This window comes from Taeniopygia guttata, chromosome 30 (assembly GCF_048771995.1).
Source record: "Taeniopygia guttata chromosome 30, bTaeGut7.mat, whole genome shotgun sequence".
In the NCBI taxonomy this organism is placed as follows: Eukaryota; Metazoa; Chordata; class Aves; order Passeriformes; family Estrildidae; genus Taeniopygia; species Taeniopygia guttata.
In genome coordinates, this window is record NC_133055.1 from 1,329,806 (window position 1) to 1,351,780 (window position 21,975).

General features: G+C 60.9%; 1 protein-coding gene across 4 annotated transcripts in view; it reads left to right on the forward strand.

The window, feature by feature from the left end:
* The first annotated feature begins 248 nt into the window (after window positions 1-248).
* The window catches only part of PNPLA6 (patatin like domain 6, lysophospholipase), a 62,369-nt gene continuing 40,642 nt past the window's right edge, over window positions 249-21,975 (forward strand). For 3 of the 4 annotated variants that reach the window (XM_072919747.1, XM_072919745.1, XM_072919748.1), the window contains exons 1-15: window positions 249-372; window positions 1,611-1,676; window positions 3,415-3,474; window positions 10,928-11,003; window positions 11,103-11,185; window positions 11,267-11,367; window positions 13,272-13,424; window positions 16,763-16,922; window positions 17,356-17,436; window positions 19,855-19,983; window positions 20,065-20,145; window positions 20,247-20,355; window positions 20,456-20,536; window positions 20,621-20,718; window positions 21,321-21,533. In XM_072919747.1, the coding sequence (XP_072775848.1) occupies window positions 271-372; window positions 1,611-1,676; window positions 3,415-3,474; window positions 10,928-11,003; window positions 11,103-11,185; window positions 11,267-11,367; window positions 13,272-13,424; window positions 16,763-16,922; window positions 17,356-17,436; window positions 19,855-19,983; window positions 20,065-20,145; window positions 20,247-20,355; window positions 20,456-20,536; window positions 20,621-20,718; window positions 21,321-21,533 (1,593 nt within the window). In that variant the 5' untranslated portion in view covers window positions 249-270. The remainder of the gene's footprint in view (window positions 373-1,610; window positions 1,677-3,414; window positions 3,475-10,927; window positions 11,004-11,102; window positions 11,186-11,266; window positions 11,368-13,271; window positions 13,425-16,762; window positions 16,923-17,355; window positions 17,437-19,854; window positions 19,984-20,064; window positions 20,146-20,246; window positions 20,356-20,455; window positions 20,537-20,620; window positions 20,719-21,320; window positions 21,534-21,975) is intronic. The other variant, XM_072919746.1, reaches the window with a different exon arrangement.

Genomic DNA, 21,975 nt, shown 5'->3' on the forward strand with positions numbered 1-21,975 from the left:
GACCCCAAAGTGTCTCCCCCATCCCAAATTTGGGCTGTGTCCCCCCCCATTTTGGGAGTGTCCCCACAATCTCCTGTGTCCCCCCCCCTCCCCCCCAATTTTTGGATTGTCCCCGCCACCCCCAAGATGGCGCCGGGGGTCCCATCCCCACGCGCTGTCGCTCTGAGTGACGTCACATCCACCCGCCACACCCAAGATGGCGCCCGCGTTGTTAACAGCGCTATTTGACCTTCTCAACATGGCGGCGCGGCCGGGACGGTTTTGGCGCCTATGAGTGACGTACTACGGAAGGCGGGATGGGCCGAAAGGGGCCATGACCGCGCGGGGGCCGCGGCCGCCGCCAGGGCCGGAACGGGGCGAAACCGGCGGCCGGTGAGGGGGGGGAGGGGCGGAACCGGGGGGGCTTTACCGGATTTGGGGGGGGGGCCCGGGGGGGATTTACCGGGCCTGGGGAACCGGGGGGAGCGGAGGTTATGGGGGAGGGGCGGGTCTGAGGGCAACGGGGCGCGGGGGGGGCAATAACGGCACCGGGGGGGGCAATAACGGCACCGGGGGGGGGGGGGCAATAACGGCATGGGGGGGGCAATTAATGAGCGGGTAATTAAGATGTGAAGGGGAAAATAATTAATGAGAGGGTAATAAGGGCCTGGGGTGGGTAATTAATGAGAGGGTAATAATGGCCTGGGGGGGCAATAAGGGCCTGGGGGGGTAATTTGTAATTTTTTCCCCGTTTTTCCCGTTTCCCCCCAATTTTCCCCCCGTGTTTCTCCCCTTTTTCCCCATTTTTCCCCCGGTTTTCCCCATATTTTCCCCCCATTTTCCTCCATCTTTTCCCCAATTTTCCCCCATTTTTCCCCTTCCCCCCCCCCCGTTTCCCCCATTTTTTCCCCCCTTTTTTCCCTCTTTTTTCCCCGTTTACCCCCATTTTCCCCGTTTTTCCCCGTTTTTCCCCGTTTTTCCCCCCTTTTTTCCCTCTTTTTTCCTCGTTTTTTATGTCCCGTTTTTTTATCCCGTTTCCCCATATTTTCTGCCCATTTCCCCCCATTTTTCCCCCCCTTTCCCCCCATTTTTCCCGTTTTTCCCCCCTTTTTTCCCCCCTTCTTTTTTCGCCGTTTCCCCATATTTCCCCATATTTCCCCCCATTTTTCCCCCCATTTTTCCCATTTTCCCCCATTTCCCCCCGTTTTCCCCCATTTTCTCCCCATTTCCCCCCATTTTTCCCCATTTACCTCCATTTTCCCCCATTTCCCCCCATTTTCCCCCATTTCCCCCCATTTTTCCCCCATTTTTCCCCATTTTTCCCCATTTCCCCCCATTTTTCCCCCGTTTTCCCCCATTTTCCCCCCATTTCCCCCCATTTTCCCCATTTCCCCCATTTTTCCCCATTTTCCCCATTTCCCCCCATTTCCTCCCATTTTCCCCCCATTTTTCCCCCATTTCCCCCCATTTTTCCCCCATTTTTTCCCCATTTTTCCCCATTTCCTCCCATTTTCCCCCATTTTTTCCCCATTTCTTCCCCATTTTTCCCCATTTCCCCCCATTTTTCCCCCATTTTTTCCCCATTTTTCCCATTTTCCCCGTTTTTTCCCCATTTTTCCCGTTCCTGGCAGGATTTGGGACGGGCTCAGCCCCCCCGGGCTGCCATGGGGCCGAGCGAGTCGCAGCAGGAGGCCAAGGTGGGACCCGTCCCTGTCACCCCCCCGTGTCCCCATGTCCCCAAGTGCCACCCAGGGTGCTCAGCGTGTCCCCAAGTGCCACCCAGGGGGGCTCAGCGTGTCCCCAAGTGCCACCCAGGGGGGCTCAGCGTGTCCCCAAGTGCCACCCAGGGTGCTCAGCGTGTCCCCAAGTGCCACCCAGGGGGGCTCAGCGTGTCCCGGTGTCCCCAAGTGCCACCCAGGGGGGCTCAGCGTGTCCCCAAGTGCCACCCAGGGGTGCTCAGCGTGTCCCCAAGTGCCACCCAGGGGTGCTCAGCGTGTCCCGGTGTCCCCAAGTGCCACCCAGGGGGGCTCAGCGTGTCCCCAAGTGCCACCCAGCGGTGCTCAGCGTGTCCCCAAGTGCCACCCAGCGGGGCTCAGCGTGTCCCCAAGTGCCACCCAGGGGGGCTCAGCGTGTCCCGGTGTCCCCAAGTGCCACCCAGGGGTCTCAGCGTGTCCCCAAGTGCCACCCAGGGGTGCTCAGCGTGTCCCCAAGTGCCACCAGGGGGGCTCAGCGTGTCCCCAAGTGCCACCCAGCGTGGCTCAGCGTGTCCCCAAGTGCCACCCAGGGGTGCTCAGCGTGTCCCCAAGTGCCACCCAGGGGTCTCAGCGTGTCCCCAAGTGCCACCCAGGGGTCTCAGCGTGTCCTGGTGTCCCCAAGTGCCACCCAGGGGGTCTCAGCGTGTCCCCAAGTGCCACCCAGCGGTGCTCAGCGTGTCCCCAGGTGCCACCCAGGGGGGCTCAGCGTGTCCCCAAGTGCCACCCAGGGGTGCTCAGCGTGTCCCCAAGTGCCACCAGGGGGGCTCAGCGTGTCCCCAAGTGCCACCCAGGGGGGCTCAGCGTGTCCCCAAGTGCCACCCAGGGGGGCTCAGCGTGTCCCCAAGTGCCACCCAGGGGGGCTCAGCGTGTCCCCAAGTGCCACCCAGGGGTGCTCAGCGTGTCCCCAAGTGCCACCCAGGGGGGCTCAGCGTGTCCCCAAGTGCCACCCAGGGGGGCTCAGCGTGTCCCCAAGTGCCACCCGGGGGGCTCAGCGTGTCCCCAAGTGCCACCCAGCGGGGCTCAGCGTGTCCCCAAGTGCCACCCACGGGTCTCAGCGTGTCCCGGTGTCCCCAAGTGCCACCCAGGGGGGCTCAGCGTGTCCCCAAGTGCCACCCAGGGGTGCTCAGCGTGTCCCCAAGTGCCACCCAGGGGGGCTCAGCGTGTCCCCGTGTCCCCAAGTGCCACCCAGGGGCGCTCAGCGTGTCCCCAAGTGCCACCCAGGGGCGCTCAGCGTGTCCCCAAGTGCCACCCAGCGGGGCTCAGCGTGTCCCCAAGTGCCACCCAGGGGGGCTCAGCGTGTCCCCAAGTGCCACCCAGGGGTCTCAGCGTGTCCCCAAGTGCCACCCAGGGGGGCTCAGCGTGTCCCCAAGTGCCACCCATGGGTGCTCAGCGTGTCCCCAAGTGCCACCCAGGGGCGCTCAGCGTGTCCCCAAGTGCCACCCAGGGGTGCTCAGCGTGTCCCGGTGTCCCCAAGTGCCACCCAGGGGGTCTCAGTGTGTCCCCAAGTGCCACCCAGGGGGGCTCAGCGTGTCCCCAAGTGCCACCCAGGGGGGCTCAGCGTGTCCCGGTGTCCCCAAGTGCCACCCAGGGGTGCTCAGCGTGTCCCCAAGTGCCACCCAGGGGGGCTCAGCGTGTCCCCAAGTGCCACCCAGGGGTCTCAGCGTGTCCCTTGTCCCCGCAGGGCTCGGGGCTGAGGTGGCTTCTGGCCGTCTTCAGCCGGGAGCAGCTCCCGGCGCGCGCGGTGAGCGGTGGCACTGCTGTCCCCTGTGTCCCCTCGGTGTCCCCATGTCCTCTTGTGTCCACCCCATGTCTCCCTGTGTCCCCTGCATGTCCCCTCGTGTCCCCTCCGTGTCCCCTCCGTGTGCCCACCGTGTCCCCTCTGTGTCCTTCTCAGTGTCCCCTCCCTGTCCCCACCATGTCCCCAGGGTCCCCATGTCCCCAGTGTCCCCAATGTCTCCAGTGTCCCCAGTGCCCCCAGGGACAGTGTCCCCATGTCCCCAATGTCCCAATGTCCCCAGGGACAGTGTCCCAGTGTCCCCAATGTCCCCAGGGACAGGGTCCCAATGTCCCCAGTGTCCCCATGTCCCCATGTCCCCAGTGTCCCCATGTCCCCAGTGTCCCCAGGGACAGTGCCCCAGTGTCCCCATGTCCCCAGTGACAGTGTCCCCATGTCCCCAATGTCCCCAGGGACAGTGTCCCGATGTCCCCAATGTCCCCAGTGACAGTGTCCCAGTGTCCCCAATGTCCCCAGGGACAGGGTCCCCATGTCCCCAGTGTCCCCAGTGTCCCCATGTCCCCAGTGTCCCCGGGGACAGGGTCCCAATGTCCCCAACGTCCCCAGGGACAGGGTCCCAATGTCCCCAGTGTCCCCATGTCCCCAGTGTGCCCAGTGTCCCCATGTCCCCAGTGTCCCCATGTCCCCAGTGTCCCCAATTTCCCCATGTCCCCAATGTCCCCAGTGTCCCCAGGGACAGTGTCACGATGTCCCCAATGTCCCCAGGGACAGTGTCCCAGTGTCCCCAATGTCCCCAACACGGCCCGGCCCCTTCCACCACCCTGCCAGCACCATCGGTCACCCCCTGCGCCTGTCCCCATCCCTTGGGACACGGTGGGGACACGATGGGGACACGATGGGGACACGATGGGGACACGGTGGGGACACGATGGGGACACTTTGGGGACACGATGGGGACACGATGGGGACACGGTGGGGACACGGTGGGGACACCATGGGGACACCATGGGGACACTTTGGGGACACTCTGGGGACACGGTGGGGACACAATGGGGGACATGATGGGGACACAATGGGGACACGGTGGGGACACAATGGGGACACAATGGGGACACTTTGGGGACACGATGGGGACACGGTGGGGACACAATGGGGACACGATGGGGACACGGTGGGGACACTTTGGGGACACAATGGGGACACAACGGGGACACAACGGGGACACAATGGGGACACGATGGGGACACCATGGGGACACAATGGGGACACAACGGGGACACGATGGGGACACGGTGGGGACACCATGGGGACACAATGGGGACACGGTGGGGACACGATGGGGACATGGTGGGGACACTTTAGGGACACCATGGGGACACAATGGGGACATGGTGGGGACACAATGGGGACACAATGGGGACACGATGGGGACACAATGGGGACACGGTGGGGACACGATGGGGACACGGTGGGGACACCATGAGGACACCATGGGGACACAATGGGGGCACAATGGGGACACAATGGGGGCACAATGGGGACATGGTGGGGACACTTTAGGGACACCATGGGGACACAATGGGGACATGGTGGGGACACAATGGGGACACAATGGGGACACGATGGGGACACAATGGGGACACGGTGGGGACACGGTGGGGACACGATGGGGACACGGTGGGGACACGGTGGGGACACGATGGGGACACGGTGGGGACACCATGAGGACACCATGGGGACACCATGGGGACACGATGGGGACACGATGGGGACACGATGGGGACACGGTGGGGACACGGTGGGGACACGGTGGGGACACGATGGGGACACGATGGGGACACGGTGGGGACACAATGGGGACACAATGGGGACACGATGGGGACACGGTGGGGACACGATGGGGACACGGTGGGGACACGGTGGGGACACAATGGGGACACGATGGGGACACGGTGGGGACACGATGGGGACACGGTGGGGACACGGTGGGGACACGATGGGGACACGGTGGGGACACGGTGGGGACACGGTGGGGACACGATGGGGACACGGTGGGGACACAATGGGGACACGATGGGGACATGATGGGGACACGGTGGGGACACGATGGGGACACGGTGGGCACACGGTGGGGACACGGTGGGGACACTTTGGGGACACAATGGGGACACGGTGGGGACACAATGGGGACACGGTGGGGACACGGTGGGGACACGATCGGGACACGGTGGGGACACGATGGGGACACCATGGGGACACCATGGGGACACAATGGGGACACGGTGGGGACATGGTGGGGACACAATGGGGACACTTTGGGGACACGGTGGGGACACAATGGGGACACGGTGGGGACACAATGGGGACACGGTGGGGACACGGTGGGGACACGATGGGGACACAATGGGGACACGATAGGGACACGGTGGGGACACGATGGGGACACAATGGGGACACGGTGGGGACACAATGGGGACACAACGGGGACACAATGGAGACACGGTGGGGACACGGTGGGGACACGATGGGGACACGATGGGGACACGGTGGGGACACGATGGGGACACGGTGGGGACACAATGGGGACACAATGGGGACACGGTGGGGACACGGTGGGGACACGATGGGGACACAATGGGGACACGGTGGGGACACGATGGGGACACGGTGGGGACACAATGGGGACACAATGGGGACACGATGGGGACATGATGGGGACACGGTGGGGACACAATGGGGACACGATGGGGACACGATGGGGACACGGTGGGGACACGACGGGGACACTTTGGGGACACCGTGGGGACACGATGGAGACACAATGGGGACATGATGGGGACACTTTGGGGACACGATGGGGACACGGTGGGGAACACAATGGGGACACGGTGGGGACACTTTGGGGACACTTTGGGGACATGGTGGGGACACGATGGGGACACAATGGGGACACAATGGGGACACGATGGGGACATGATGGGGACACCATGGGGACACGGTGGGGACACGGTGGGGACACAATGGGGACACGATGGGGACATGATGGGGACACAATGGGGACAGGATGGGGACACGGTGGGGACACAATGGGGACACGATGGGGACACAATGGGCACACAATGGGGACACGATGGGGACACAATGGGGACACGATGGGGACACGGTGGGGACACAATGGGGACACGATGGGGACACGGTGGGGACACAATGGGGACACGATGGGGACACGGTGGGGACATGATGGGGACACAATGGGGACACGATGGGGACACAACGGGGACACGATCGGGACACGACGGGGACACGGTGGGGACACAATGGGGACACGGTGGGGACATGGTGGGGACACGGTGGGGACACAATGGGGACACGATGGGGACACAATGGGGACACGGTGGGGACACGGTGGGGACACAATGGGGACACGGTGAGGACTCGGTGGGGACACGGTGGGGACACGATGGGGACACAATGGGGACACGGTGGGGACACGATGGGGACACGGTGGGGACACGGTGGGGACACAATGGGGACACGGTGGGGACATGGTGGGGACACGGTGGGGACACAATGGGGACACGATGGGGACACCGTGGGGACACGGTGGGGACACGGTGGGGACACGATGGGGACACGGTGGGGACACGATGGGGACACGATGGGGACACAATGGGGACACGGTTGGGACACGGTGGGGACATAATGGGGACACGGTGGGGACATGATGGGGACACAATGGGAACATAATGGGGATACCATGGGGACACCATGGGGACACGGTGGGGACACGATGGGGACACGGTGGGGACACGGTGGGGACACGATGGGGACACGGTGGGGACACAATGGGGACACGATGGGGACACGATGGGGACACTATGGGGACACTTTGGGGACACTCTGGGGACACGGTGGGGACACAATGGGGACACAATGGGGACACAATGGGGACACGATGGGGACACGATGGGGACACGATGGGGACACGGTGGGGACACGATAAGGACACGATGGGGACACAATGGGGACATGGTGGGGACACGATGGGGACACAATGGGGACACGATGGGGACACGATGGGGACACGGTGGGGACACGATGGGGACACGGTGGGGACACAATGGGGACACAATGGGGACACTTTGGGGACACAATGGGGACATGGTGGGGACACAATGGGGACACGGTGGGGACACGATGGGGACACGGTGGGGACACGGTGGGGACACGATGGGGACACGATGGGGACACGGTGGGGACACGGTGGGGACACGATGGGGACACGATGGGGACACTTTGGGGACACAATGGGGACATGGTGGGGACACTTTGAGGACACGATGGGGACACTTTGGGGACACGGTGGGGACACCATGGGGACACGGTGGGGACACGATGGGGACACAACGGGGACACCATGGGGACACCATGGGGACACAATGGGGACACGGTGGGGACACAATGGGGACATGATGGGGACACGATGGGGACACAATGGGGACGCAACGGGGACACGATGGGGACACCATGGGGACACTTTGGGGACACTTTGGGGACACGATGGGGACACGATGGGGACACTTTGGGGACACTTTGGGGACACTTTGGGGACACAATGGGGACACGATGGGGACGCGGTGGGGACACCATGGGGACACGGTGGGGACACGATGGGGACACGATGGGGACACGATGGGGACACGGTGGGGACACAATGGGGACACAATGGGGACACCATGGGGACACGATGAGGACACGATGGGGACACGATGGGGACACCATGGGGACACCATGGGGACACGATGGGGACACGATGGGGACACGGTGGGGACACCATGGGGACACGGTGGGGACACAATGGGGACACGGTGGGGACACGATGGGGACACAATGGGGACATGGTGGGGACACGATGGGGACACGGTGGGGACACGGTGGGGACACGGTGGGGACACGGTGGGGACACGATGGGGACACTTTAAGGACACGATGGGGACACGGTGGGGACACGATGGTGACACGGTGGGGACACGATGGGGACACGATGGGGACACGATGGGGACACGGTGGGGACACAATGGGGACACGATGGGGACATGGTGGGGACACGGTGGGGACACAATGGGGACACAATGGGGATACGATGGGGACACGGTGGGGACACGGTGGGGACACAATGGGGACACGGTGGGGACACAATGGGGACACAATGGGGACACGGTGGGGACACAATGGGGACACGATGGGGACACGATGGGGACACGGTGGGGACACGATGGGGACATGGTGGGGACACGATGGGGACACGATGGGGACATGGTGGGGACACAATGGGGACACGGTGGGGACACCATGGGGACACGGTGGGGACACAATGGGGACACGGTGGGGACACCATGGGGACACGGTGGGGACACAATGGGGACACGGTGGGGACACGGTGGGGACACTTTAGGGACACGATGGGGACACGGTGGGGACACTTTGGGGACACCATGGGGACACTTTGGGGACACGGTGGGGACACGGTGGGGACACAATGGGGACACAATGGGGACACGGTGGGGACACTTTGGGGACACTTTGGGGACACGACGGGGACACGATGGGGACACGATGGGGACACTTTGGGGACACAATGGGGACATCATGGGGACACAATGGGGACACGATGGGGACACGGTGGGGACACTTTGGGGACACTTTGGGGACACGACGGGGACACGATGGGGACACGATGGGGACACTTTGGGGACACAATGGGGACATCATGGGGACACGATGGGGACACGATGGGGACACAATGGGGACACAATGGGAACATGATGGGGACACGGTGGGGACACGGTGGGGACACGGTGGGGACACAATGGGGACACAATGGGGACACAATGGGGACACGATGGGGACACAATGGGGACACGATGGGGACACGATGGGGACACTTTGGGGACACGATGGGGACACGGTGGGGACACGATGGGGACACAATGGGGACACGGTGGGGACACCATGGGGACACCATGGGGACACCATGGGGACACTTTGGGGACACCATGGGGACACGATGGGGACACGATGGGGACACCATGGGGACACGATGGGGACACGATGGGGACACCATGGGGACACGATGGGGACACGGTGGGGACACGATGGGGACATAATGGGGACACGGTGGGGACACGGTGGGGACACTTTGGGGACATGATGGGGACACGATGGGGACACGATGGGGACACGATGGGGACACGGTGGGGACACGATGGGGACACAATGGGGACACAATGGGGACACGATGGGGACACAATGGGGACACGGTGGGGACACGGTGGGGACACAATGGGGACACGATGGGGACACAATGGGGACACGGTGGGGACACGACGGGGACACAATGAGGACACAATGGGGACACAATGGGGACACGGTGGGGACACGATGGGGACACAATGGGGACACGGTGGGGACACGGTGGGGACACGACGGGGACACGATGGGGACACAATGGGGACACAATGGGGACACGATGGGGACACGATGGGGACACGGTGGGGACATGATGGGGACACGATGGGGACACGGTGGGGACACGGTGGGGACACGGTGGGGACACGATGGGGACACTTTGGGGACACGATGGGGACACAATGGGGACACGGTGGGGACACAATGGGGACACGGTGGGGACACCATGGGGACACGGTGGGGACACGATAAGGACACGATGGGGACACGGTGGGGACACGGTGGGGACACAATGGGGACACAATGGGGACAGGATGGGGACACAGTGGGGACACGGTGGGGACACGGTGGGGACACAATGGGGACACAATGGGGACACGATGGGGACACTTTGGGGACACTTTGGGGACACCATGGGGACACTTTGGGGACACAATGGGGACACGATGGGGACACGATGGGGACACAATGGGGACACGGTGGGGACACAATGGGGACACGATGGGGACACAATGGGGACACGGTGGGGACACGGTGGGGACACCATGGGGACACGATGGGGACACGATGGGGACACGATGGGGACACTTTGAGGACACAACGGGGACACGGTGGGGACACGATGGGGACACGATGGGGACACGATGGGGACATGATGGGGACACGATGGGGACGCGATGGGGACACAATGGGGACACGATGGGGACACGGTGGGGACACCATGGGGACACCATGGGGACACGGTGGGGACACGGTGGGGACACGGTGGGGACACGATGGGGACACGGTGGGGACACGATGGGGACACAATGGGGACACGGTGGGGACACCCTGGGGACACGGTGGGGACACGATGGGGACACAATGGGGACACAACGGGGACACAGTGGGGACACGGTGGGGACACGATGGGGACACGATGGGGACACGATGGGGACACAATGGGGACACTTTGGGGACACGATGGGGACATCTCCTTGTCCCTCCGCAGGTGCTGGGGACCATCCTGGGCCTGGCCGTCACCATCATGGCCATCGCCGCGCTGGGCTGGTGGCTGCGCCTCAAGAGTGAGTGCCACCCTCGGGGAGGTGACACCTCGGGGAGGTGACACGATGATGGGGAGGTGACAGCGGCGTCCCCTCACCGTGTCCCCTCCGTGTCCCCAGAGGCGCCGGCGCAGGAACCGCCGCGTTACCGGTTCCGCAAGCGGGACAAGGTCCTGTTCTACAGCCGCAAGATCATGCGGAAGGTGACACTCGGGGCGGTGGCGGTGGTGGCACGGGTGTTGTCACCGCGCGGTGACACCCAAGGGTGACGCCTCGGTCCCCAGGTGTCCCAGTCCACGTCCTCGCTGGTGGACGCCGGCACGGCCGGAGGCGCCGCGCGGCCCCGCAGCCGCAAGAAGCTGAAGGTGCTGAGCATCGCCAAGAAGTGAGCGGGGATTTTCGGGATTGGTCGGGGTTTGGGATTCAGCGGGATTTGGGATTTGAAATTCATCGGGATTTGGGATTTGGGATTCAAAATTCATCGAGATTTGGGATTCGTCGGGATTTGGGATTCATCGGGATTTGGGATTTGGGATTTGGGATTTGAAATTCATCGGGATTTGGGATTCATCGGGGTTTGGGATTTGGGATTCGGGATTTGGGATTCAGGATTCAGGATCTGGGATTTCGGATTCAGGATTTGGGATTCAGGATTCGGAATTTGGGATTCAAAATTCATCAGATTTAGGATTTGGGATTCGGGATTTGGGATTCGAAATTCATCGGGATTTGGGATTCATCGGGATTTGGGATTGATCGGGGTTTGGGATTCATCGGGATTTGGGATTTGGGATTCAGGATTCGGGATTTGGGATTCGAAATTCATCGGGATTTGGGATTGATCGGGATTTGGGATTCATCGGGATTTGGGATTCAGGATTCGGGATTTGGGATTTGGTATTCGAAATTCATCAGATTTAGGATTTGGGAATCATCGGGATTTGAGATTCATCAGGATTTGGGATTTGGGATTTGGGATTCGAAATTCATTGGGATTTGGGATTTGAAATTCATCGGGATTTGGGATGCAGGATTCGGGATTCGGGATTCGGGATTTGGGATTCGGGATTTGGGATTCGGGATTCGGGATTTGAAATTCATCGGGATTTGGGATTCATCGGGATTTGGGATTCAAAATTCATCAGATTTAGGATTTGGGATTCAGGATTTGGGATTCATCGGGATTTGGGATTCATCGGGATTTGGGATTCAGGATTCGGGATTTGGGGTTCAGGATTCGAAATTCATTGGGATTTGGGATTCATCGGGATTTGGGATTTGGGATTCATCGGGATTTGGGATTCATCGGGATTTGGGATGCAGGATTTGGGATTCATCGGGATTTGGGATGCAGGATTTGGGATTCATCGGGATTTGGGATGCAGGATTTGGGATTCAGGATTCGGACAGCGGGACTTGGGATTCAGAATCGGGATTTGGGATTTGGGATTCGGGATTCGGGATTTGGGATTCGAAATTCATCGGGATTTGGGATTCATCGGGATTTGGGATTCATCGGGATTTGGGATTCATCGGGATTTGGGATTCGGGATTTGGGATTCAGGATTCGGGATTTGGGATTTGAAATTCATCGGGATTTGGGATTCAGGATTTGGGATTCGAAATTCATCGGGATTTGGGATTCATCGGGATTTGGGATTCATCGGGATTTGGGATTTGGGATTTGGGATTCGTCGGGATTTGGGATTCATCGGGATTTGGGATTCATCGGGATTTGGGATTCGGGATTTGGGATTCGTCGGGATTTGGGATTCATCGGGATTTGGGATTCATCGGGATTTGGGATTCATCGGGATTTGGGATTTGGGATTCGGGATTCGTCGGGATTTGGGATTCATCGGGATTTGGGATTCATCGGGATTTGGGATTCATCGGGATTTGGGATGCAGGATTTGGGATTCATCGGGATTTGGGATGCAGGATTTGGGATTCAGGATTCGGACAGCGGGACTTGGGATTCAGGATTCAGGATCTGGGATTCAGGCAGCGGGATTTGGGATAATTTGGGATTCGAGCAGCGGGATTTGGGATGATTCGGGGTTCAGGATTTGGGATTCGGGCAGCGGGATTTGGGATAATTTGGGATTCGGGCAGCGGGATTTGGGATGATTTGGGATGATTCGGGGTTCGGGATTTGGGATGATTCGGGGTTCGGGATTTGTGATAATTTGGGATGATTCGGGGTTCGGGATTTGTGATAATTTGGGATTTGTGATAATTTGGGATTTGGGATAATTCAGGATTCGGGATCTGTCCCCACACCCCCAGGGTCTCGGCCAGCTTCCTGCGCATCCAGAAGGAGCCGCCCACGCTGCAGCTGAAGGAGCCGCCGCCCTCGGTGCTCGAGGCCGACCTGACCGAGTTCGACGTGGCCTCGTCCCACCTGCCCTCCGAGGTGCTCTACATGCTCAAGAACGTGCGGTGAGCGGGGCTGCTGTGGGGCTGGGGGCTGCTTGTGGGGCTGGGGGCTGATTGTGGGGCTGGGGTCTGTCTGTGGGGCTGGGGTCTGTCTGTGGGGCCGGGGTCTGTCTGTGGGGCTGGGGGCTGATTGTGGGGCTGGGGTCTGTCTGTGGGGCTGGGGTCTGTCTGTGGGGCTGGGGGCTGATTGTGGGGCTGGGGGCTGATTGTGGGGCTGGGGGCTGCTTGTGGGGCTGGGGGCTGATTGTGGGGCTGGGGGCTGCTTGTGGGGCTGGGGTCTTTCTGTGGGGCTGGGGGCTGACTGTGGGGCTGGGGGCTGATTGTGGGGCTGGGGGCTGATTGTGGGGCTGGGGGCTGCTTGTGGGGCTGGGGGCTGATTGTGGGGCTGGGGGCTGCTTGTGGGGCCGGGGTCTGTCTGTGGGGCTGGGGGCTGCTTGTGGGGCTGGGGTCTTTCTGTGGGGCTGGGGGCTGCCTGTGGGGCTGGGGGCTGATTGTGGGGCCGGGGTCTGTCTGTGGGGCCGGGATCTGCCTGTGGGATTGGGATCCATTGATGGGATCTGGGATCCATTGATGGGATCGGGATCGATTGATGGGTTCCGGGATCCATTGATGGGATCTGGGATCCATTGATGGGATCGGGATCCATTGATGGGATTGGGATCCATTGGTGGGGTCCATATCCATTGATGGGATCGGGATCCATTGATGGGATTGGGATCCATTGACGGGATCGGGATCCATTAATGGGGTCTGGATCCGTTGATGGGATCCGGGATCCATTTATGGGGTCTGGATCCATTGATGGGATCGGGATCCATTGATGGGGTCCGGATCCATTTATGGGGTCTGGATCGATTGATGGGATCGGGATCCATTGACGGGATCGGGATCCATTGACGGGATCGGGATCCATTGATGGGATCGGGATCCATTGACGGGATCGGGATTCATTGATGGGATCGGGATCCATTAATGGGCTCTGGATCCGTTGATGGGATCAGGATCCATTAATGGGATCGGGATCAATTGATGGGGTCTGGATCGATTGATGGGATCGGGATCCATTGATGGTATTTGGATCCATTGACGGGATTGGGATCCATTGATGGGATCGGGATCCATTGATGGGATCGGGATCCATTGATGGGGTCGGGATCCATTGATGGGATTGGGATCCGTTTATGGGATCTGGGATCCATTGACGGGATCGGGATCCATTGACGGGATCGGGATCCATTGATGGGATCGGGATCCATTGGTGGGATCGGGATCCATTGATGGGATCGGGATCCATTGGTGGGATCGGGATCCATTGGTGGGATCGGGATCCATTGATGGGATCGAGATCCATTGATGGGATTGGGATCCATTGATGGGATCGGGATCCATTGATGGGATCGGGATCCATTGACGGGATCGGGATGCATTGATGGGATCGGGATCCGTTGATGGGATCGGGATCCATTGATGGGATCAGGAATCCTTTTATGGGGTCCGTATCCGTTGATGGGATCGGGATGCATTGATGGGATTGGGATCCATTGATGGGATCGGGATCCATTGATGGGATCAGGATCCATTGATGGGATCGGGATCCATTGATGGGATTGGGATCCGTTTATGGGATCTGGGATCCATTGATGGGATCGGGATCCATTGATGGGGTCCGTATCCGTTGATGGGATCGGGACCCATTTATGGGATCGGGATCCATTGATGGGGTCCATATCCATTGACGGGATCGGGATCCATTGATGGGATGGATTCATTGATGGGATCCGGGATCCATTGGTGGGGTCCATATCCATTGACGGGATCTGGGATCCATTGATGGGATCGGGATGCATTGATGGGATCGGGATCCATTTATGGGGTCTGGATCCGTTGATGGGATTGGAATCCTTTTATGGGGTCCGGATCCGTTGATGGGATCAGGATCCATTGATGGGATCGGGATCCATTGATGGGGTCCATATCCGTTGATGGGGTCCATATCAGTTGATGGGATTGGGATCCATTGATGGGATCGGGATCCATTGGTGGGATCGGGATCCATTGATGGGATCGGGATCCATTGATGGGATCGGGATCCATTGATGGGGTCCATATCAGTTAATGGGATTGGGATCCATTGATGGGATCTGGAATCCATTGATGGGATCAGGAGCTTTTATAGGATCGGGATCCCCCTCTGCACCACAGGGATCGAACTCCACCCTTGGCCACCTCTCCAAGGGCGTCCCTGAATCCCCCTGTCCCCACGTCCCTGCTGTCCCCACGGTGTCCCCGCCATCCCCACGGTGTCCCCGTGGTTTCACAGCTGTCCCCGTGTCCCCACCATCCCCACCGTGTCCCCACCATCCCCACGGTGTCCCCGTGTCCCCACCATCCCCACGGTGTCCCCACGGTGTCCCCGCCATCCCCACGGTGTCCCCACCATCCCCACGGCGTCCCCGTGGTTTCACAGCTGTCCCCACATCCCTGCTGTCCCCACGGCGTCCCCGCCATCCCCACGGTGTCCCCGTGTCCCCACCATCCCCACGGTGTCCCCGCCATCCCCACGGTGTCCCCGTGGTTTCACAGCTGTCCCCACGTCCCCGCCATCCCCGCGGTGTCCCCGTGGTTTCACAGCTGTCCCCATGTCCCTGCTGTCCCCACGGTGTCCCCGCCATCCCCACGGTGTCCCCGCCGCGTCCCCGTGTCCCCACCATCCCCACGGTGTCCCCGCCATCCCCACGGTGTCCCCGCCATCCCCGCGGTGTCCCCATGGTTTCACAGCTGTCCCCACGTTCCTGCTGTCCCCACGGTGTCCCCACCATCCCCACGGTGTCCCCACCATCCCCACAGTGTCCCCGTGGTTTCACAGCTGTCCCCACGTTCCTGCTGTCCCCACGGTGTCCCCGCCATCCCCGCGGTGTCCCCATGTCCCTGCCATCCCCACGGTGTCCCTGTGGTTTCACAGCTGTCCCCACGGTGTCCCCGTGTCCCCACCATCCCCACGGTGTCCCCATGTCCCTGCCATCCCCGCGGTGTCCCCGTGGTTTCACAGCTGTCCCCGTGTCCCTGCTGTCCCCACGGTGTCCCCACCATCCCCACGGTGTCCCCTCCATCCCCGCGGTGTCCCCGTGGTTTCACAGCTGTCCCCACATTCCTGCTGTCCCCACGGTGTCCCCACCATCCCCGCGGTGTCCCCGTGGTTTCACAGCTGTCCCCACGTTCCTGCTGTCCCCACGGTGTCCCCACCATCCCCGCGGTGTCCCCGTGGTTTCACAGCTGTCCCCACGTTCCTGCTGTCCCCACGGTGTCCCCGCCATCCCCACGGTGTCCCCGTGTCCCCGCAGGGTGCTGGGCCACTTTGAGAAGCCGCTGTTCCTGGAGCTGTGCAAGCACATGGTGTTCCAGCAGTGCCACCAGGGCCAGGACGTCTTCAGGCCCGGCCAGCCCGACACCAGCATCTACGTCCTGCAGGAGGGCAAGCTGGAGCTGCTGCTGACCGAGGCGGTGCGGGGACACCTGGGGACACCTGGGGACACCTGGGGACACCTGGGGACACCTGGGGACATCGGGGACGGACGGGGGGACAGCCCGCAGCCAGCCAGGGATAGCCAAGGATGTCTTGGGGACAGCCAAGGGACACCTGGGGACACCCAGGGACATCTGGGAGACACCCAAGGACACCTGGGGGGACACCAGACACAGTCAGGAGCACCCCAGGGGCATTCGGGGACACCCAGGGACACCCAGGGGACACCTGGAGACACTCAGAGACAGTTGGGGACACCTGGAGACACTCAGAGACAGTTGGGGACACCTTGGAGACACCCCAAGGACACTTGAGGACATTCAGGGGACACCAGGGGACACTCTTAGACCCCCAAGGGACACCAGGGGACACTCAGGGGACACTCAGGGGACACGGGGTGTGTCCCAGCAGGACGGGAAGGAGACGGTGATGAAGGAGGTGTTCCCTGGGGACAGCGTCCACAGCCTGCTCAGCATCCTCGACGTCATCACGGTACCGGCCACATCCCCAGAGCCTCGGGGACACCTAAGCTCAGTGACTGTCCCCAGCCTGCCCAAGCTGTCCCCAAACCCCCCCAAACCAGCTGTGGCCACCCCAAACCCAACCATGACCACCCCAAACCAGCTGTGGCCACCCCAAACCCAACTGTGACCACCCCAAACCCACCCGTGACCACCCCAAACCCAACCGTGACCACCCCAAACCCAACCGTGATCACCCCAAACCCAACCGTGATCACCCCAAACCCAACTGTGACCACCTCAAATCCAACCATGACCACATCAAACCCAACCGTGACCACCCCAAACCCAACTGTGACCACCTCAAACCCAACCATGACCACCCCAAATCCAACCATGACCACCCCAAACCCAACTGTGACCACCTCAAACCCAACCATGACCACATCAAACCCAACCGTGATCACCCCAAACCCAACTGGGATCACCTAAACCCAACTGGGAACGTCCCAAACCCAACTGGGAACATCCCAAACCCAACTGGGAACATCCCAAACCCAACTGGGAACGTCCCAAACCCAACCGGGAACGTCCCAAACCCAACTGTGACCATCCCAAACCCACCCGTGACCACCCCAAACCCAACTGTGGCCACCCCAAACCCAGCTGTGACCACCCCAAACCCAACTGTGACCACCCCAAACCCAACTGTGACCACCCCAAACCCAACCATGACCACCCCAAACCCAACCGTGATCACGTCAAACCCAACCGTGGCCACCCCAAACCAGCTGTGACCACCCCAAACCCACCCGTGACCACCCCAAACCCACCCGTGACCACCTCAAACCCAACTGTGACCACCCCAAACCCAACCATGACCACATCAAACCCAACTGTGACCACCCCAAACCCAACTGTGACCACCCCAAACCCACCCGTGACCACCTCAAACCCAACTGTGACCACCTCAAACCCAACTGTGACCACCCCAAACCCAACCATGACCACATCAAACCCAACTGTGACCACCCCAAACCCAACCGTGACCACCCCAAACCCAACTGTGACCACCCCAAACCCTACCATGACCACCCCAAACCCAACTGTGACCACCTCAAACCAACTGTGACCACCCCAAACCCAACTGTGACCACCCCAAACCCAACTGTGACCACCCCAAACCCACCCGTGACCACCCCAAACCCAACTGTGACCACCCCAAACCCTACCATGACCACCCCAAACCCAACCGTGGCCACCTCAAACCCAGCTGTGACCACCCCAAACCCAACTGTGACCACCCCAAACCCAACTGTGACCACCTCAAACCCAACTGTGACCACCTCAAACCCAACCGTGACCACCCCAAACCCAACTGTGACCACCCCAAACCAGCTGTGACCACCCCAAACCCACCCATGACCACCCCAAACCAGCTGTGACCACCCCAAACCCAACCGTGACCACCCCAAACCCACCCGTGACCACCCCAAACCCACCCGTGACCACCCCAAACCCAACTGGGATCACCTAAACCCAACTGGGAACGTCCCAAACCCAACTGGGATCACCCCAAACCCAACTGGGAACATCCCAAACCCAACTGGGAACATCCCAAACCCAACTGTGATCACACCAAACCCAACCGGGAACGTCCCAAACCCAACCATGGCCACCCCAAACCCAACTGTGACCACCCCAAACCCACCCGTGACCACCCCAAACCCACCCATGACCACCCCAAACCCAACCGTGACCACCCCAAACCCAACTGTGACCACCTCAAACCCAACTGTGACCACCCCAAACCCAACCGTGACCACCCCAAACCCAACTGTGACCACCTCAAACCCAACTGTGGCCACCTCAAACCCAACCGTGACCACCTCAAACCCAACTGTGACCACCTCAAACCCAACCATGACCACCCCAAACCCAACCGTGACCACCCCAAACCCAACCGTGACCACACCAAACCCAACTGGGATCACCCAAACCCAACTGGGATCACCTAAACCCAACTGGGAACGTCCCAAACCCAACTGGGATCACCCCAAACCCAACTGGGAACATCCCAAACCCAACTGGGAACGTCCCAAACCCGACTGGGAACGTCCCAAACCCAACTGGGATCACCCAAACCCAACTGGGATCACCCAAACCCAACTGGGAACGTCCCAAACCCAACTGGGAACGTCCCAAACCCAACTGGGATCACCCCAAACCCAACTGGGAACGTCCCAAACCCAACTGGGAACGTCCCAAATCCAACCGTGACCACCCCAAACCCAACCATGACCACCCCAAACCCAACTGTGACCACCCCAAACCCACCCGTGACCACCCCAAACCCAACCTCCCAAAACCCCAGTGCCACCCATGACCTTCCCCAGTCCTCAGCTGTCCCCAAGCCCCGTGGTGTCCCCTGACCCCGCGGTGTCCCCAGGGCCACCAGCGGCCGTACCGGACGGTGTGCGCCCGCGCCGCCGTCGACTCCACCGTGCTGCGCCTGCCGGTCGAGGCCTTCTCGGCCGTCTTCGAGAAGTACCCCGAGAGCCTGGTCAGGGTCGTGCAGGTCAGCCGAGCTCTGGGGGACCCCCGGGAGGTCCCTGGGGGTGGCAGCGGTCCCACGGTGGCCTGGTGTCCCCCACCCCAGATCATCATGGTGCGGCTGCAGCGCGTCACCTTCCTGGCCTTGCACAACTACCTGGGCTTGACCAACGAGCTCTTCAGCCACGTGAGTTCGGGATGAAATTTGGGGGGTTCCTGAGGGCTGGATTTGATGTCCAGCCCCTCTGATGTCCCCCTGATGTCCCCCTGATGTCCCCAAACCTCCAGGACATGCAGCCCCTGCGGCTCTTCCCGCAGCCCGGCCACGCCGCCCGCACCAGCCCCGTCCGGCACGGCAAGCGCGGCCTGGGCAGCGCCGACGAGGGCCGGGACACCGGTGAGGCGCCGGGAAGGTCCTGAGACCCTCACCTTGAGCATTTCTGGGGTCTCCACGCTCAGGTTTTGAGGTTTTGGTGGGTTGGGGTCTCATCCCGCAGCCGAGCTGATGAAAACCGCCAGCCTGGAGGCGCCGGCGCCGCCGCTGAGCCGCTGCATCTCCATGCCCGTGGACATCTCTGGTGGGTGCTGGCCCTGCCAAGGGTGTGGCTGTCACCCAAGGGTGGCTTTGTCCCGGTTTGGTGACCCCCCGTGACCCCGCCCAGGCATCCAGAAGGGTCCGCGCTCCGATTTCGACATGGCCTACGAGCGCGGGCGCATCTCGGTGTCGCTGCAGGAGGACAGCAGCGGCGCCTTCGGGCAGGTACGGGGGGGTTCCGTGCTGAATTCCACCCAAATCTCACCTCAGATCATAGCCCAAATTCCCCCTGATTCCCACTAATCCCACCCAAATTCCCAGCCTGAATCCCACCCAAATTCCCACTAGTTCCCACCCTGAATCCCACCCAAAATCACACTCTCAATCCCACCCCAAATCCCACCCAAATCCCACTCAAAATCCCACCCAAAATCCCACCCAAATTCTCCCTAAATCCCATCCTAAATCCCACCCAAATTCCCACTAATTCCCACCCCAAATCCCACCCAAATTCCCCCTAAATCCCACCCCAAATCCCACCCAAATTCCCCCTAAATCCCATCCTAAATCCCACCCAAATTCCCCCTAAATCCCACCCAAATTCTCCCTAATCCCCACCCTGAATCCCACCCCAAATCCCACCCAAATTCCCACTAATTCCCACCCCAAATCCCACCCAAATTCCCACTAATTCCCACCCCAAATCCCACCAAAATTCTCCCTAATCCCCACCCTGAATCCCACCCCAAATCCCACCCAAATTCCCCCTAAATCCCATCCTAAATCCCACCCAAATTCCCCCAAAATCCCACCCGAACCCCCCGCAGGTGGCCCAGGAGCCCAAGGAGCGCAAGTCGGTGACGCTGGAGGAGCAGCCCTCGGGGATCTACCACTACATCTCCTGCGAGGAGGACACGGCCACGGGGACAACCACGGGGACAACCACGGGGACGTGTCCCTTCGGGCCCTACCAGGGCCGCCAGACCAGCGACATCTTCGAGGAGGCCAAGCAGGAGCTCATCAAGCTCATGAAGGTCGAGGTGAGGGCAACAAGGTTTTGTGGGGTCACCATGGGTTCCTGGTGGGTTCCTGATGGTCCCCGGTGGCTTTGTGCTGGTCTTAGTCACGTTTATGGTGGTTCCACATCGTTTTGAGGTGGTCCCGATGTTCTCAGGGTGGTCTCCAATCATCAGTTTGTGGTGGGTTCCCATCTTCTCATGGTGCTCTCCAATCTCTATGGTGTCCTGGTCATTCTCTGTCCCCGTGACCTCCATGGTGACCTCCATGGTGACCTCCATGGCCTCCTGGCCATTCTCTGTCCCGGTGACCTCCATGGTGACCTCCATGGCCTCCTGGTCATTCTCTGTCCTGTGACCTCCATGGTGACCTCCATGGTGACCTCCATGGCCTCCTGGTCATTCTCTGTCTCCGTGACCTCCATGGTGACCTCCATGGTGACCTTCACAGCCTCTCCTGGCCATT